We start from the raw sequence: 18,722 nt of genomic DNA on the forward strand, positions 1-18,722 counted from the left end.
CCCTGAGATAAATTAGACTGAAAGTATGTGATTGGCCCATGTAAATTTCATTGCAGAACAGGGATCTGAACACTAGGTCACAGATCCTAGTCCAACAATCTAATCACTGACTGCACTACTGTCAAGGGGCACATTCTAGTCCCTCCCACTTGGCTGCTCTGGCCCTCAGGCCACCTCCCACATAGCCTCAGTTGGAAAGAGAAGACAGCTCTACATCCTCTTCTGGAACAGGAAGCCTGTGATTCTCACTTGCCCCTTCCCTGTTGGTTTGAAAGCTGATCCAGATAAAAGCTCAGAAGTGCCTATTTCTCAAAACCATCTCTAGTGACAAGAGTTTGTAACCAGTCTTGTCTTCAAATGCTGAAGACAGCTTCCTAGCATTATCATTTTATATTAGTGGAAGTTCCAAAACAGAAAACATCACCACTATGCTAGAAACTAAACAGGACAAGAGGGAATATTTTAAAACTAATTTTGAAATGAGTTAACAAAACAAACATTAACTTAGCACCACAACATATAAGCAGGACACAACCTAGAATTCTGAGGTACTTCACAGGATAAACTGGAATTCCCAAGGGGGTGGGAAGAGAAAAGCAATATATGTTTGACCTTTTGGTTACACCTCCACCGATCAGATGTGAACATTTCAAATGTCACATGCCTCAAAACTCCAACTGCACAACAGCTGGGAGTAGTTGCCCTGAACCCTACAAATTACAGAGACTCACCCTAAAGCTTTCCATAGCAATTGACTCATCACACCAACCTATCTAGTTTGGCAGGTACACTACAGTATCTAAAGGCATTCCAGAGCACATGTTCTTGCATATACATGTGCCACATCCAGGCAAATAGTGAGGCAGACCCACTGCTTAAGCCGCTCTTTGATAGATACATAAGCACATGCAGACTAAAATGCTGCTGGTACATTTTTTAAAAAATCACTCTGGAAGGCTGCTGCATTAGGCCAATTCACTGGAGCAAAAAGAGTTTCCCATGCTTAAAATGGACATGTTTCTTGAGCTGTCCCACCTCTTTAAGCAATGATATACCCCACACACCCAAGCAAGCTTACAGAATGGCAGACTAAACCAGATTCATAGCTGGACCATGCCACTTTGTCTCCACTTAAGCAAAACATTTTACCAAGCATGGTAGCACCCACTCACTTTGGCGGTTCTGCTGGCTGAGCTTCTACAGGACAAGCTGCTACTTGGGGAACTGCCACTGTGCTGGCAGCTTCTGCTTCTACCCTCTCTGGTACTGTTGCAGACTCTGGCGCTTCAGCAGCCTTTTCATCACCTGATGCAGAGTTCTGCTCCGCTGCTGAGCTGATCTCAACCTCCTCAGCTACAACAGGTACCTTCATCCTCTCTGCCACAGTTGCAGCTTCTTCCTCCCTCTTCTTCAGCTTCTCCTCAAGTTCGTGCTGTCTTCTCTCATCATCATGACGAGCCAAATCTTCAAAATTCTTGAATGCCTGGAAGTGAGGCAGCAAATCATATAACAGCCAAGTGTAGAGAAGTAGTAATGCAATCATTTCAGAAAGGCAACTGCCACGATAACCTTGCTTGTTTACATTCTTAACTAATAAAGTGTTGAAGCATTTAAAACAATGTCACTGTATGATATTCTAATCAATTGGAAACCACACTAGGAAGGAAAAAACTAATGAGCCAGTCACCAGGTAAACATAAATTCCTAGTGAGATGCTGCATCAAAGACATGTGGTATTTTTTAAAAAGCTTCCAGAAAAAAGATCAAGGGCAAAAATAGACATAAATGCACATACCTAGGACAAAGATCATTATCCAAAACAAACTGATTATGCATTGGTTGATATTTATCCTAGACATATTATACAGAAGTCATAAATTTATTTTTTTCCCTTTGGAAATATGCAAATGTTAGGAAGCTAGTGAGGGCCAAGTGCAATGCAGGATGAGAATGATGATACTCCAGTAGCATTCCACTGATAAGCAGGTTTGCCTTCCTAATAAATATCATTTATTTGGATTAATCTCTCATCCAAAAGAGACCTGTAGCTAAAATGCTCCATTCTTCTCATCATTACACATCAATAGTCACTGGAATCAACAGCATAACTGGATAAACATATTTTATATGTATGCTCAGAGCAATATGCCACACTGGCTTCCAGTCTAACAGAGTTGTCACCAGGATAAAATTGGCAGTGGGGTACTAATACACGATCCCCCCCAAAAACACACACACACACCAGTACAGGTGACACATCTTTAAGTCCAGGCTTGACCACAGTCTCTCTCTCTACAATCTGCTCTTTATGTGCTAGACAACTTTAGCAAACAGCATTTCAGTCACTGAACCACAATGCAGGCATGGCAAAGGAAAGCTCGGTAAGACATTCTTCAAACCAGAGTTGTTTCTAATGCTACATGGAGCTGTCAGTAAATCCAGGCAGCTTTGAGAGAGACCAGACATTTCTCTCGACCTGGGTTTGAGGTCAGAAGAGCAGAGCTGCCGGCCGGCTGAGGGATCAAACCCACACCTGTACCCACCCTGACAGTCATACTCTTCGCCACGCCAGGAGGGAAACCCAGCCGGTCCCCTGGCTGCAGCAGGAGGCGGTAGAAGTCTGTCTTGCGGTAGAGGAAGCCGAAGAGAATATTCAGGAACTCTTGGACGTTGCCCACATGCTGCAAGATGCCCAGCAACGCCTGGTCGTACATGTCCGTCATAGCGGCGGCGCGCTCCATGGCCGGAGCCGGGGAGGTCACCGGGAGGACGCTCCGCTAAATTAGTCGACTTACAACGCTGAGACTAGGCCCCGGGAGGTGGTGCGGATGCCGCCGTTTACAAGACTCGCCTCCCTCAGCAACGAGCCTTTGAAGACTCGAATCTTCCGCTGTCACGGCAACCCCGAGACCCCGGCGACAAGCGCTTCCGGTCCGCGACGAAAAACATTCCGTTCAACTTCCGGTTACATTGACCATAGGAAAGGGTATTCACTTATAGTTTTAGGTATCAGAACAAAGTATTTCAAAGTTTTAGGTATCGACCTCTTTAAGGCTAGCAGAGCGACTTAGAAAAAAATGGATTTAAGAGGCGTTTCGGTTTGAGGGAAGTGGGCTTGCTGGTTTAATCAAGTTATCAAGTTTCAGTACAAGGCTTGCTAGCAGCTGTCGTCTTAAAACATTTATATAGAACTGGTTTGCAGGATTCCCATCTCTGGGTGGAACTATAGCTGCTTTGCATGCAAAACGTCTTACGTTCAGTCCTCAGCATCTCCAGTTAAAACGATCAGGTATATGAAAAACCAGAGACTCTGGAGAACCACTGCCTGTCAGGATACACCATGGTGGCCAAGGTGCAGCTCGGGAGCCCCATGTGGCTCTTTCACACATATTGTGTGGCTCTTGAAGCACCCACTGCCCCATCAGCCGGCTTGGAGGAGGCATTTGTCTCTTTAAATCACTTCTCTAAACCAAGTCAGCCAGTGGCTTGGAGAACGCATTTAAAGTTGCTTTCTTTCCACCTCTCTCTCTCTCCCTACCATCTATTTGCCTTCCCTCTCTCCTCCTCCCCATCTATTTACCTGCCTTGCTACTCTCAAACATCTGACGTTTATTCAATGTGGCTTTTACATTAAGCAAGTTTTGCCACCCCTGGGGGTAGACAATGCTGACCTTGGTAGTGCAAGGGTTGGACAAAAAGAACAGCTTCATGTGTTAACATGACAACTCTGGGGGAGTGACCACCATAAACATTTTTAAAAGGCTAGAGCCTGTAAAATTGGGAATCCACCATTGTTAGGATTGCCAATCTCCTGGCGAAGCCCAGAGATCTTAGAATTATGCCCAATGTCCAGACTACAGAGAAGTCCCCGGGGAGAAAATGGTTGCTTTGGAGGGTTGACCTTATGGCATTATATTCTGCTGAGATCCCTCCCCAGGATCCGCCCCCAAATTTCCAGGAATTTCTCAACAAGGAGTTGGCTGCATTAAACACTGCCCATTGTTCCCTATTGTTACAGACTACACTATATCACTTTGGCATCTTCAAAGAGATGAAAGGCCTCTATGTTTTTCACTGGAAGTTGGGATGGGAAACCAGTGGTATGCTGGAAGCACCAATGCCTCTCCTTTCCATTGTTAGGTATCTTTATCCACATACACAGTCAAATTGAGGAAGAGGAAGCTACAGTAGTTGGTTTTCTAGGGGGGTTTCAAATTCCAGATTTGAGGAAAGCTGGCAGATGTAAAACAGGATTCATTGTAAAAGCTTACCTTAAATATGCAGGATGAGAAGCTCACTTCAAATGCAATGCTTTTGGTAAAAGGGGAGGACTGTGCAGAGATGTATACAAGCAGTAACTGTGTTTACATATTGATTTATTTACCTTTCTTCCCAATTAAGACCTAAAGTGGCTAACAGCATTCTCCTCTCCTCTATTTTTTCCTCACAGCAACCCTATAAGGTAGGTGAGGCCAGGAGAATATAACTGGCCCAGGATCACACAGTGAGCTTCCAGGACAGAGTAGGAATTTGAACCTGGGTCTCCTAGATCCTAGTCCAGGTCTAGCCATTACTCCAAAACAATACTTTAATAACTGATTATTGTGCCACAAGGTTTCATAGGCCTGAATCCGCTTCATCAGATGCAGCAATGACATTGTTCAGCAAAACATGCAAAGCAATGTATTGAAGAGTTTTTCAGTCACCCTATATAGCTGCACTTTTAACAAGCAGTTTAATCTTCAAGAATTAGCAGGTGAATCTTTTTAGCGTGTGGAGGTAAATACTGTTATCTACTAAATGCTGCATGTGAAATCTGTTAAAAGTACAGCTACAGACGTTATCTGAAAAACCGGCCACCTTATCTGCAGAAGCTCAGCATTCCTTGCAAACATGCGTATATCCAACTGTTCCCTTCTACCAGCGACAGCTCCAGTTTGCTGGTCCCTGTCTCTAGAAAATCGCTATCTATACTTTGTTCCTGTTCTTTTTTTTTGGGGGGGGGGGGAATTAGTTAAAATGTTGTGTGAGCTGCTACAGTTGTCATTCTCCAGGTTTTAGTTCTTTCCCCAGAGTCTTTCAAAGTTAAATCTCTGAGTGGGAAATAGATGCGTCTTATCCCTAGCACCCATACATAAATAGCACTAGGACACCAGGGAGTGCATAGCCTCCTGGTTCACACTCCACAGCTCTTAGGGCAAGTTTTGAATTGTTGATAACATACTGTAGGGCAATTTTAGCTTTTAAAATCAGTGGCATATAGGCTTTTGTAGAAGAAACCAATCCAACAGGTAAAGCCAAGCCTCCAGCAATGTGTAATAGTGATGGAAAACCAGACCTTTAGCAGTGATCTCCACTATGAGATCTGGAATGGTACCAGTAGATCCCTTTTTGCACCTGTGAAATGTTGGGGGGTATGAACTTTGCACACTGATTGCATTGCAGGTTGCGCTTTCAGTTCTTAACAGGTGATGATGAAGTTCAACAGGCCTGCAAGTTCTCCTTTTTCTATTAAGAGTTAAGACAGACATGGTACCTTTGGGATCGCCTCTCCCTGTATGAGCCCCGTAGGTCTTTATGATCAGCGATCTAACACCTTTTGGTGGTACCCAGCCCCAGAGATATCTGACTTAACTCAACGAGGGCCAGAGCCTTTTTTGCCCTGGCCTTTGCCTGGTGGAATGAGCTCCCCCTGGAGATCCGGGCCCTGCAGGACCTACTTCAATTCCACAGGGCCTGTAAAACAGAGCTCTTTTGCCAGGCTTTCAGCTGAGGCAGCAGACATCACTTGTTATTGGCCTCCCCCCTTCCATTCCACCTCAGTGCTGTAGGACCTGCTGGACCTGGACAACAGGCCATGCCTGTGAGGCAGAATGAATTTAATTTAATTTAGAACAAATGTCTGTTTTCACCCTAAGCATATATCCATAAAAAGTCTCCGAGATACTTTACAGCAGGGGTGTCAAACGTATGGCCTGAGGGCCAGGACAGGCCGCTGGAGGGCTCCTATTAGGCCTAGAAACAACTCACTGTCATCTTTCTCCTCTCTTTCTTGCTTCCTTTTGCATCACAGCTTGCTTTGCCAGGCTTGCAAAATTGTGCAGGAGCTACAAAGCAAAGCCTCTGTTACCTGGCATTACATTTTATGGCACACATGTCCCGGCCCAACAAGGTCGAATTTATGCCAGATCTGGCTCTCATAACAAATGGCAGATGTTCAGGCAGTCCCCAGGAAACAAGTTAATGTAGAAGAGTTCCATGGAAGAAGAGCAGGAGTCCCCAACCGTGGACCAGTCCCAGTCTATGGCTTGTGAGTTGTATAATTTATTTATTTATTTATTTAATGATTTGTATCCCGCCCTTCCCACAAGTGGGAATTATTTCATTATATATTACAAGGAGGAGGAGGATGACGACGACATTGCATTTGTATCCTGCCCTCCACTCCAAATCTCAGAGCAGCTCACAATCTCCTTTATCTCCCTCCCCCACAAGATACCCTGTGAGATGGGTGGGGCTGGAAAGGGCTCTCACAGCAGCTGCTCTTTCAAGGACAACTCCTGTGAGAGCTATGGCTGACCCAAGGCCATTCCAGCAGCTGCAAGTGGAGGAGTGGGGAATCAAACTCGGTTCTCCCAGATAAGAGTCTACGCACTTAACTACCACACCAAACTAATAGAAATAAAACGCACAATTGTATCATCCTGAGACCACTCCCCGCCCCCCCCCCGGTCCGTGGAAAAATTGTCTTCCACAAAACTGGTCCCTGGTGCCTGGGACCGCTGAAGTAGAGAGTTTGCCAACTACTATTGCTTATTGTCAAAAATCAAGAACACTACAGAAGTTTTGCAAAGACACCTTGTTGCCTCCACTCTTTCTTTAAGAAGAAGAAGAAGATATTGGATTTATATCCCGTCCTCCACTCCGAAGAGTCTCAGAGCGGCTCACAATCTCCTTTACCTTCCTCCCCCACAACAAACACCCTGTGAGGTGGGTGGGGCTGGAGAGGGCTCTCACAGCTGCTGCCCTTTCAAGGACAACCTCTGCCAGAGCTATGGCTGACCCAAGGCCATTCCAGCAGGTGCAAGTGGAGGAGTGGGGAATCAAACCCGGTTCTCCCAGATAAGAGTCTGCACACTTAACCACTACACCAAACTGGCTCTCCAGTTACAGTCTTGACTCTCATTAGTTGACAAATGCCAACAGCATCTGAGGCTGGCAATCAACAGAGTATCAAAGAGAAAGGAACACAGAGAGAGTGCTAAAATGCTGAAGCACATTGATTTTGATCTGTTTTATTAAAAATCCCTCTAAAACAGCAGGAAACAATTATTTTTGTTGTAGAAGAGACCATCTAGAGTACAAAGATTTCTTTGTACTCTGCAAAAATTACTGTTCTTTTTTAAAAGTTCCCCAAATCATTGTATCTAGGAAAAAAAATATGCTTTGGATGGGGTGCCGTACTAGCATGTTTCAGCAAAACTGAAATTGCCTTGTGACACCATACAAAGAGATTTATTGTGGCACAAGCTTTTATGGGCTTCAGTCCATTTAATCAGATGAAAGAGAACTCTAATACAGTATTTATTGCAATAACTGTGTTAGTCCCTAAAGTACCAAAAACTCTTTTGAGAAAGACAGGATTTCTTTCCATGCAGCACTGTCCCATACATATAAGCATTTCACTGATACACTTAATTTATGTACTAGGATTAAATATAACCGAGATACTGGAATTCTGTTTTGAGGTGAAGCATCTTTTGGAATGCAGTACATGAGTGCACAAATGTAGCTAGGTGAACACTAGAGAATAGTAATCTATGGCTGTCTAGGATACCACAGTAAGTGTATAATATCTGTATAGTATGCAAAATAACTATGGATTACCAGGAATGTTCCTATGTACACATGATACACATTGCCTTAGATTATCATAATTGACCTTCCAGTCCTGAATGTATTTATTCAGGAGTTATTATTTGATTTATTTATATCCTGCCTTTCTCCCCAATAGGCACCCAAAGCAGCTACATTAGTCTCCTTTCCTCCATTCTATCCCCACAACAACCCTGTGAGGTAGGTTGGGTTGAGAGTATGTGGCTGGCCCAAGGTACCCAGCAGGCTTCCAGGGCACAGTGGGGATTTAAATCTGGGTTTCCCAGATCCTAGACTGACACTTTAATCACTACAGCACACTGGATCTCTAAAGTAAATTCACTACATTCAAACAGAAACACTTCCTACCAAGAATGCTTAGGATCTCTCTCCCCAGCATATGCGCGCACACACACCATTTCAAGAGCACAATTACAGTACTCACCGTATAGTCTGTCTGATTTGGTTTTTAAAAAATCACACTTGTGCCCTTTTCAACAAGCCCACGAACACACCCTGTCTTACAATATTCTTCTAGCCTTTCCCTCACACTTCTCTTCCCTCACCAGGAAGGATCCAGTACTCTCTCACACTTTGTCTTTCCCTCAACATTTTCCACACACAGACTAGCAGCCCCAACATGATCACATCTCCTCCCAGTTTTTCTAGATGTTTCAATGAGTGCTGACCATGAAGGCTTTTTACCCCATTCATCAGGGTACGCTAAAGCCTAGCTCTGCCACAAGCCGTCCCACCCATGATTCAAAATGTCTTCATCTAATTCTCTTCCACAAGCGTTCTTAGATGGTTTCCATTTCATCTTGCAATTAGGCGTGATGCCCTTTCATCATAACTCTTGCAACCAGGAGGTTTTTGGATTGTGATGTGCATTGTCAACACCACCTGAACCCCTTTCAAGAACTGCAACATGCCCTGAGACATGTGCTTCAGGAGAAGCATCATTACCCTATCCGTACAGCAATCACAGAGGTTCTTGAATCACACTGCCTTCCTCGTGCCAGCTGACAACATCACTGAATCCAGTAGCCTCTGTAAAGGAACACAAAGGCTTTTCTGCCCCAAATGGATTGCAATGGCACGGAGACATAGCATGGCTCACTTGAGGGCTATACATCATGGCTGTGATTTCGGGGACAGAAAAGGAATCTTTTTCTCGTGTCTTTCTCCTCCTGGTGATAAATCTGCAGTACCTGCAAAGAGAGACCAAGAGGTAGTGAAAAAAGAGATAAAAGGGATAGCCCTGCATCGCTGGATCTAGAGCTTAAGACATTGACTATTGCTAGGGATAAAGGATTCAGTCAGATCCAAACTTGGAAGATCACTGGAAGGCACCATCTTTCCCTGTTCTCTATTCCTAATGTCTCTCTTTGTGTAGGCTATACATTTCTCTCAGACTCCTCCTTCTCTTTCTGTGCTTTTTGTTCTCTCTCCTCCTGGTCTAGAAGAAGGCTAGGCATTATTGTGCAAACATTAACAAGTGAGGTATATGGTATGAGCAGTGGAACTCTAAAAAAAAAGTACAAAACACTAGCAGTGCAATCCTAATGACACTTTCCTGGGAGTAAGACCCATTGAATAAACTGTAGTAGATTCAGAGTAGACCAGCGTAGGATTGCTCTCTAAGTCACATGAACATAAGGAAAAAGGAAAGATCCCTTGTGCAAGCACAGGTCATTTCCAACTCTGGGGTGACATTGCTTTCACAACGTTTTCACGGCAGACTTTTTACGGGTGGTTTGCCATTGCCTTCCCCAGTCAACTACACTTTCCCCCCAGCAAGCTGGGTACTCATTTTACCAACCTCGGAAGGATGGAAGGCTGAGTCAACCTCAAGCCGGTTACCTGAAAACCCAGCTTCTGCGGGGGATCGAACTCAGGTTGTGAGCAGAGCTTAGGATTGCAGTACTGCAGCTTTAACCGTCTGCGCCATGGGGCTTTCCACTTGAACATAATACCTTCTTAAAACAGAAATAAATGAATAAGTGAATAAGTACTTAGCTGTGTGTTTCGTATTATTTATAACAATGAATTATAAATATGAGTAACAATTATGGGGAAACAAAAATTAGTGTCAAGCATTATATTCCAATGAAATGCAAAATACATCCAAAAGCAAGGATGAATTAACTTTCTTAACAACAGAGCCCCCCATCTATGTTCAGCAGGCAATAGCTCAGTCCTCATTCGGAGTGGAAAAAATCCTGTTGGTGGCCTCCTGTTGACACAATCCCGGCCCCAGTTGTAGCCAACAGATGTGCTAGCTGTGTTAAACCATATTTCACCAAAGCATTCTACAAAATGCAACCACTTTCTGGTATACAATGAACACAATTCTGAAACTGTCAGCCAATTAGAAAAAATACTCTTACGTGTAGCAATCTGCTAAGATACTCTTCAGCATTCCAATTCACAAGCTATTTCATTTGAATATAATACTTGGCACTGATTTTTTGTATCCCCACAAATGATACTTGTATTTATAATTCATTTTTATAAATAATACAAAACACACAGCTAAGTGCTTATTGTCTTTCCTGTGCATGCAATACAGGACCACACTCACGATCTCATACTTGCACACATATGCAGCCAAATTAGCTGGCCACTTATATAAAGGTAAAAGTAGTCTCCTGTGCAAGCACAGTCATTTCTGACTCTGGGGTGACATTGCATCACTTATAATATGGAATGATAACAGTTCATCTAACTTCTGTGTTGACTTCTACAAAGTGCATATGAATGTGAATATGCTTTAATAAAAGTAAGTTTTTTTCATTTGCACTAAAATAAATTGCAGTGAGTTTATTGTACATAATTCTGCACTTTCCTGGCTGTGCAGCTTTGCTATATTATATAATTACATATACCCAATACCATCTTGTCATGACCCACTGCCCTGTGAGAAGTCACAATGCCCTGTACACCTTCCCAGGACTCTACCCACATCCATTCCTCTTCCCTATTATTTCCTTTTCACTTCATGTCACAGTTTCCACTACTCCCTTACAGTGTACGCACTATTCCTTTCCTCTGTCTCCTGCGTACTTTATCACTCGGCAGGTCATCCCAATTGCTAGGAAATTTTAAAACATGAAGCTGAAATTTTATTGAATCCCACTATGGGTCTATCCTATCCAGTATTTGCTCTGAACAGCAGAGATCTGACAGCCCATAGATCTCCTGGATACCTATCTGCTTCTTCTGCAATGTGCTACTTCCTTAAAGTTTACACCAGTCCTGGCTTTCCTTCTTTTTCTCATTAGAGCAAAAGGGGCCTCAGAAGAACCCAGAAAGTATCTCCTTTGTGTCTGCAAAAAGCACCCACTCAAAAACAGCTGTCTCTATCAGAAGGCGCTCAATTTGCAACCTCCCAACATTTTGCAGTTGGTCCCAATATTTCATGGCAGCCATTCTGTGGTGGTGCCCACAGCCCCACTCCCCATCCTGGAATTTTGAGTGCCCACAGGCTCAACAAGATTGGAGACCCTGCTCTATAGGCTCTATCAGAAAGGTGTCAGGGATTGAACTTGGGACCTCCTTCATGCCAAAGCCAAGACTCTTTCCCTGTTAGGGTGACAGGATTTTGGATGTTGCAGGAGGATCCCAGTTCCAGTCCCAGTTTGGATTGGTCCATTGAAAACCAAACTTTTGAAATACTGCAGAATGTTAAGTTTACAGACTTCCTGTCATGATGGGCTTCCATTGAACCTCTTCCCACCACATTTTTTTTTCTTTTTTCCATCCCCACCTGGACTGGGCCATCCTCTCATGGAAGAACTCAGTGCAGAAAATAACCAGGATGGGACTGACGCAGCTGTGGGCGTAGCTGAGACATATAGTAGCCTGGTACAGGTAGAAGAAGGTAGCAGAAGGTGTGGCTGTTAGATTGACCAACTGCAGCACATGGTAAGGTGTCCAGCAGACAAAAAAGGCTGCAATAATAGTAAGAGCCATGCGGGTCACCTTCCGGCTGCGGGCAGATGCCTTCCTATGCACACGGCGCATGGCTCGGAAAAGGTGGTGCAGAGTCAGCGAATACAGCACAGTAATGACCAGCAAGGGCAACAGGAAGGCTACCAGCGATTGGTAGAGGGTGTACCAGTACATACTGTGGGGACCAGGTAAGTCAATGAGACAGATCTCGGTTTTGTTGTCCCAGTGCACTCGAGCATACAACATAGCAGGTGTGGCCAGAGCTAGGCTTACAACCCATACACCACTGTTGATCAGAGCTGTACAGCGCAAGGTCCGCTTCTGGCCAATGGTAGAGGAGTATACCACTGCCACATACCTGAGGGGAGAAACAGAGAGAGACTGGAATCAAAGGGCTATCAGGCTCTCTACAGGTCAGACTTAAAAAAGGGGGGGAGGAGAATATCCAACCCAAAAATTGAATTAGGTACCATGAAAACTGAGCACAATATGGTGGTGGCGGCCACAAGTATAGCCACCTTCAAGAGGGGTTTAGATAAAAATATGGAGCAGAGGTCCATCAGTGGCTATTAGCCACAGTGTGTATATATAACATTTTTTGCCACTGTGTGACACAGAGTGTTGGACTTGATGGGCCGTTGGCCTGATCCAACATGGCTTCTCTTATGTTCTTATGTTAATATAAAAATGAATTAAAATAAATTAATTTATTATACGGTGCACTTAAGATACAAATGTAAAAACACAGGTCTAGCCTTTACGCTGAAAGTCCCCTAATGAAGTACTATATATTGACTGAAAGTACTATATATTGTATGCTGAGGACTACTTAGTTTGGTGACTTTCAGTCTAAAGGCTAAATTCAAGGCCTAGAGTTTTAAAATTTGTATTTTAAGTGTACCATATAATAAACTGATTTAATTCATTTGTATATTGTTTGTGCTCAGCTTTTGTGGTACCTATCTCTACACCATTCCACAGGGCTCCCAGACATCTGGTGTTTGTCAGTGTCTTCTGCCAGTGAGAGAACACTTCTTTTGTTTCATTTGGCATACCCGCAATAACATGTATTAGCCCTCGCTGTTTTTGGTGTTGGTTGTTTATGTGCTTTATTTAATTATTTTATAGTTTTAAATGTTGTTTTAAATTGTTCAAATGATCAAGGTGAAAGGAGATGGAGACATTCAAACATTTTAAATAAAATAAATAACAAGCCACAGCAGACATACATGTATATTATCCTAGCTAGCCTGTCCATCTCAGACGCTTCTCATTCTAGCTCCACACTCTTGTAAGACTCAGCGCTTGATCATATATATTTCTTAAAGACAGGCCTGCTTCCCCAATTCCAGTTTCCACGGCAGCAACATCTTTCCTATTCCCCACTTGTCACTGTGCACCACCAAAAGGTGGCAGAAATTAGGGTAGGGGTGGCCAAGCTGTGGCTCGGGAGCCACATGTGGCTCTTTTACACATATTGCATAGCTCTTGAAGCCCCCCCGCTGCCCATTGGCCAGCTTGGAGAAGGCATTTCCCTCTTTAAATCACTTCTCCAAGCCAAGGCAGCTGCTGGCTTGGAGAACACATTTAAAATTGCTTTCTTTCCACCTCTCCCTCCCTCCTTCCATTTATTTTTCTGCCTTCCTGCCTGCCTTCCTAGGGTTACCAGGTCTGTGTTGGACAATACCTGGAGGCTTTGGGAGTGGATCTGAGAGAGAGCGGGGTGTGAGGAGGGGAGGACCCTCAGCATTGTACAATGCCGTAGAGTCCACCCTATTTATACACTGGTACCAGTTATTTATATTGTATTTCCTATTTTCTCCAGGGGAGCGGATCTCTGCCAGATGGAGATCAGTTGTAAAAGCATGAGATCTCCAGGCTGCACCTGGAGGCTGGCAACCTTATGCCCACCTTCCTCCCTGACCTGCAGCTCTCAAACATCTGACTTTTATTCTGTGGCTCTTACATTAAGCAAGTTTGGCCACCCATGGACTAAGGCCAGCCCAGTCCTCTGCAACATGGAATGTTTGCCCCAAGCAGCAAATGTTTGTCTTGTAGGTACACACGGCAGCCAGATGCCCCATCATAGCATTATGATCAGGGGATGTGGGGGCTATCAGCTAAGGCCACACTTCATTTCCAGCTCAACAGTGCCTAGCTAAGCTGGGGGTGAAGCATGGCAACAAAACACAAGGTTTTATTTGTAGAAAAAGGGACAACCAGCGCTTTATTTGTAGAAAAAGCCCAGCAAGAACTCATTTGCATATTAGGCCACACACCCCCTGATGTCACCATTGTTTCAAACAGGGCTTTTTGTACAAAAAGCCCAGCAGGAACTCATTTGCATATTAGGCCACACACCCCTGACACCAGGCCAGCCAGAATTGCGTTCCTGCTAAAAAAAAAAAAAAAGCCCTGGTGACAACCAAAGCAGGAAACAAGGAATAGGGAAAGAGAGTGGACAGAACACCACCTACCCATGAGGAAAAAATGCAAAGATGGAACGGGTATGTGTAAAGTTACAGACAACCAATGGCAAGCCCAGCAAGGGGCTTTCAAGGCAGGTGAGAAGCAGGGATGGTTTGCCATTGCCTTCCTCTGCAGAGTTTTTCTTTGTGGTCTAGAAGGGGGACAGCTAGATTGAATCCGTTGGACTGTGATCTTAAGGGAGAGCACTCAAGGAGCTCTATAAATGGAAGGAGGAAAGGTCCAGGCAGGCGACTGCCCAAATCCTTACCACCTGATTTTGCACCAGTCCTGACTTCCTCAGAAATTTAGACCTGAACAACACATGGCATTCAGGCTGTATGCAGTTATTCCTGTGAAACCCTCCGAAGCTCCCCCGCACACCCCAAGGACTAAAAGCAATAAAGGAAATGATAACTGCAGTCATTCATGTTATATAGATAGAATCTGGCTAAGCAATACATGAGTCTCAGCTTCCAAGAGCAGTAACATGTCACTTTGACCATAATAAATATTGACTGACTGAACATATAATATCTAGAAGTAGTGCAAAACAGATTCAAATATCCACAGCCACGTCCCTATTGTCTGTGCTTCCGTCTGCCAAGATACTTCGGTGCACATCTGCTCTCCTGGGTCAGGCTTAAACTAACATTCTGCAAACAGCATCTTGAATCACTGTTTTAAATCTGTGACATACTGCCAGTCTATTCTCCTGGCATGCCAATTATTTATTTATTTGATGTAATTTTATCCTTTCCTTCCACCAAAGAGCTCAGGGCAGTGTAGCTCATTCTCCCCCCCTCCCCCCCCAATCCCATTTGATTCTCACAACAATCCGGTGAGGAAAGTTAAGCTGAGAGAACGCTATTGGTCTAGGCATCCAGCAAGTTTCCATGGCAGAGGAATCTGAACCTGGGTCTCAGATCCTAGTCCAATATTCTCCAGCAGCTTCCATCCTCTCCTCACCCAATCCCATTGCTTTCTCGTCCCAGGAACTGAGGAATTCCATTTCCCCTGCCTCGTTTCCTTTCCTTCTCTACTTTCCCACCCAATACCTGTCTATGCAGAGCAAAGTGACAATGGCCACGCTGCTGAACTGATTATTGAGATCGATGGTGGTAGCTGCCCAACACAGGAAGTCCCCGAAAATCCAGCCTTGCTCCTGAAGAAGCTGGTGAATGATGAATGGCATCCCAACCAGGAAAAGCAAGTCAGCCACCGCCAAGTTCAGGATGTAGATGTCGGACACTACCTTCTGCTTGCAGCCCAGCACTACGGAGATCACCAGTCCATTGGCCAGGACACCGCTGGCACAGATCAGGGCATAGATGATAGGCAGCACTAATGAGATGGCTGGCCCCAGGGAGCTGCTGCCAGCCTGAGATCCCTCAGAGCAACACAAGCCCAACTCACAGTCTCTTTGAGACTGATTCAGCAGACATGGGCGAGGAGTCCCTGGTGAGACATTGAAATCAGTGGAGGAGTCATGGATTCTGTCCAGCAAAACAGTCATGATGGACCCGGGGGGAGAGGTATTGGTGTGCGGCTGCCCTGGGAGCCAAGAAAATGCCAACATGGCCAGTCAAGGAACAAGTGGGAGCAAGAGGACCTCTGTGGGTTGGTGCTGGACAGTAGTACAACCTTTGTGTTCAAAATCCTGATGGTGCACAATTTGTTTTCTTCTTCAACAGAAGCCTTCTGATTTGGTGCTGGTACAGACAGGCACAAAGAATCCTTCGTGGGGACTTTTTTTGCAGGAAAGTTGGATGTGTTTTAAAATGGGATGTACTCAGTAGCTGAGCCCCCTGGTTGGGGGAGGGTTCCTCTTGTGTGGTGTGTGCTGCTGTCCATCCTACATGCTCTTTCTAAATCTGTCTGAATAGAACAAACATGTCATTTGCAACCTGGTCTCCTCCTCACACATCAAGAGCCCTGTGGCGCAGAGTGTTAAAGCTGCAGTACTGCCGTCCTAAGCTCTGCTCATGACCTGAGTTTGATCCCCGGTGGAAGCTGGGTTTTCAGGTAGCCGGCTCCAGGTTGACTCAGCATTCCATCCTTCCGAGGTCGGTAAAACGATACCTAGCTTGCTGGGGGGGAAAGCATAGATGACTGGGGAAGGCAATGGCAACCACCTTGCAAAAAGTCTGCCGTGAAAACATTGTGAAAACGTCATCCCAGAGTCGGAAATGACTGGTGCTTGCACAGGGGACTGTTCCTTTCCTCCTCCTCACACAACAAGCCCTGGGAAATAAATCAAGGATGTGATTAGCTAACAAAACACAGCAATGTAAGTCAATAAACTGCCAAGGGGGACCAACCAGAAGCAGTCTATGCATTGGAGGAATAAAAGGACTACTTAGCAGGTTGTCAGCATCATGTTCCATAAGTAAGGTTGCCAACCTTCAGGTGATGGCTGGAGATCTGGGGTGACAGCTGATTTCCAGGTGACAGAGATGAGTCCCTCTGAAGAAAATGCCCACTATGGCATTATACCTGACTGAAGCCCCTCCCCTCCCCAAACCCTGTCTTCTTCAGGCTCTGCCTCCCAAATCTCCAGGCATTTCCCAATCTGGAGCTGCCAACCTCCTTTATTAATATCCATAAGGCATAAATCCTGCCTAGTCCTCTGGTGGAACGCGGGTGTCATTAGTCGCGCCTAGCAGTCCACCCACCCCCGCCTTTCCCTTCTACTACAGAGTAGCATTTCCTTAACACTGCATGCCTGCAACGTGAATCGGAGCTTGCTCTCCCGCCAAGGTAGCTCCACTTTGCCCTACTGTGCTCTCAACCCCCCTCCTCCCCGGCCCTTCCGGTAGGCTCGCAGCGGATGGAGAGGACTCCCCTTCCCTACAATCGGGGCGCTCTGGGCTTCCATTGGGGGCTGATACAACTGCTTACCCCCAACCCCCCTCCCTGCTGGCAAATAAAACGAAACAAGAGAGCAGGAGAGAAGGACCCCTCCCCTCTCGGGCCGCCTCTCTTTACACCCCCTCTCCCGCCACCCCCTCCTGGCTCCTTCCTAAAGCGGCGTCACTCCGGTTCCGTCTGGGGTGTCCTTCTTGGCGTCCGGGGGCAGGGGAGGCAAACACCTTCTCCCTCCCAAGCTACCAGCAACAATGACTTCCCTGCATGGGCCTGAACAGCTGCTGCCGTCGCTCTCCGCCCTGGGCGCCGCTCCGCGAAGCTCACCGCGTGTTCCTGCCGCCGCGCGCCGCGCTTGGAGAGTGAGTGAGTGAGTGAGTGAGTGGGGTGCGGCTGTGCGCGCCCGCGATTGTCTGGACTGCCGCCTTCCCAGAGCGCGGGACGTCGTCTTGGGCAGAGCCGTTTACGTGGACAGCTCGAAAGTCGATTCCCTGCCGTCTGTTCATTGACCCCCCTCCTGCCTTAAATTCGGTTGAACCAACACTTGGGAGGAGAGGGAGAGATGGCAGCCGTGAGCTTGTGGGTTTTTAAAAACTCCCCCGCTATGTAAACCGGAACCTCCTCCCCTGTCTGTTTCCCCCCTGAAAAGAGAGGCGCTGGCTGGGACGGAACTTTATCTGAAAGTTGTCCCGTCTTCTGGAAGTCTTATAGCCGCATGGCTCTAAGAGAGGGGTGGTTATTACCCTTTATTCCATGCTGCGACGAGAAGGCACTCTGTACATGCTCAGAATCTCTTGCTGCTTTTTGTACATATGTTCACTTGAGTCCTGATATGAGGAGAGGTGATGCGCAGATTGAAGTCTGCAGAAAAATTCCAAAAGCAAATCCTTGAACACCTGAAGCTGTCTTATATTGATTCAGGCCGTTGGTCCCTCAAGGTCAGTATTGTTTACTGCAGGGGTGGCCAAACCTGCTTAACTAAGAGCCATACAGAATAAACGTCAGATGTTTGAGAGCCACAAGACATCAATGTCAGATGTTTGGGAGCAGGAAGGAAGAAGGGAAAGCAAATAGATGGGGAAAACGTGGAAATAAAGTAACTTTAACTTGAAATGCATTCTCCAAAGCTGCCAGCTGGTTTGGCTTGGATAAGTGATTTAAAGAGACAAATGTATTCTCCAAACTACCTAATCCTTTTAACTGGAAATACCAAGGACTCAGCTTGCTGGGGGGAAAGTGCAGATGACCGGGGAAGACAATAGCAAACCATCCCATAAAAAGTCTGCCCTGAAAATGTAGTGATGCAATGTCACTCCAGAGTTGGAAACAACTGGTGCTTGCACAGGAGACTACCATTACCAAGGATTAGAACCTGGGATCTTCTGCATGCAAAGCAGCTGTTCCTCCACTGAGCACCAACAATGTGCTGAATTGTGTTACATTTTTTATTAAGACAACCCAGAACATCACAAAATAAAATGCAAAACTGAGTTATTCAAGAGAGCTTTTCTGCACAGGCAATAGAATTACACTGTACTAAATGATTCGCAGAGTTATCTAAG

The 18,722-nt window shown here is 45.4% G+C and overlaps 2 protein-coding genes across 2 annotated transcripts in view; both read right to left on the minus strand.

Moving 5' to 3' along the window:
- The window catches only part of NUDCD3 (NudC domain containing 3), an 81,263-nt gene extending 78,319 nt beyond the window's left edge, over positions 1-2,944 (minus strand). The window contains exons 1-2 of the mRNA XM_060251138.1: positions 2,544-2,944; positions 1,173-1,483 (exon numbers count right to left, since the gene is read on the minus strand). Coding sequence (XP_060107121.1) covers positions 1,173-1,483; positions 2,544-2,741 — 509 coding nt within the window. The 5' untranslated portion in view covers positions 2,742-2,944. The remainder of the gene's footprint in view (positions 1-1,172; positions 1,484-2,543) is intronic.
- A 5,471-nt stretch (positions 2,945-8,415) lies between these two features.
- LOC132580586 (melanin-concentrating hormone receptor 1-like) lies at positions 8,416-16,213 on the minus strand. The gene is made up of 3 exons (XM_060251494.1): positions 15,354-16,213; positions 11,645-12,187; positions 8,416-9,086 (listed from the first exon to the last, which is right to left on the minus strand). The coding sequence occupies exons 1-3, from the start codon at positions 15,872-15,874 to the stop codon at positions 8,858-8,860; spliced, it is 1,293 nt and encodes a 430-aa protein (XP_060107477.1). The 5' UTR covers positions 15,875-16,213; the 3' UTR covers positions 8,416-8,857.
- Positions 16,214-18,722: the final 2,509 nt, after the last annotated feature.

Source organism: Heteronotia binoei, chromosome 12 (genome assembly GCF_032191835.1).
Source record: "Heteronotia binoei isolate CCM8104 ecotype False Entrance Well chromosome 12, APGP_CSIRO_Hbin_v1, whole genome shotgun sequence".
NCBI classification, from domain to species: domain Eukaryota; kingdom Metazoa; phylum Chordata; class Lepidosauria; order Squamata; family Gekkonidae; genus Heteronotia; species Heteronotia binoei.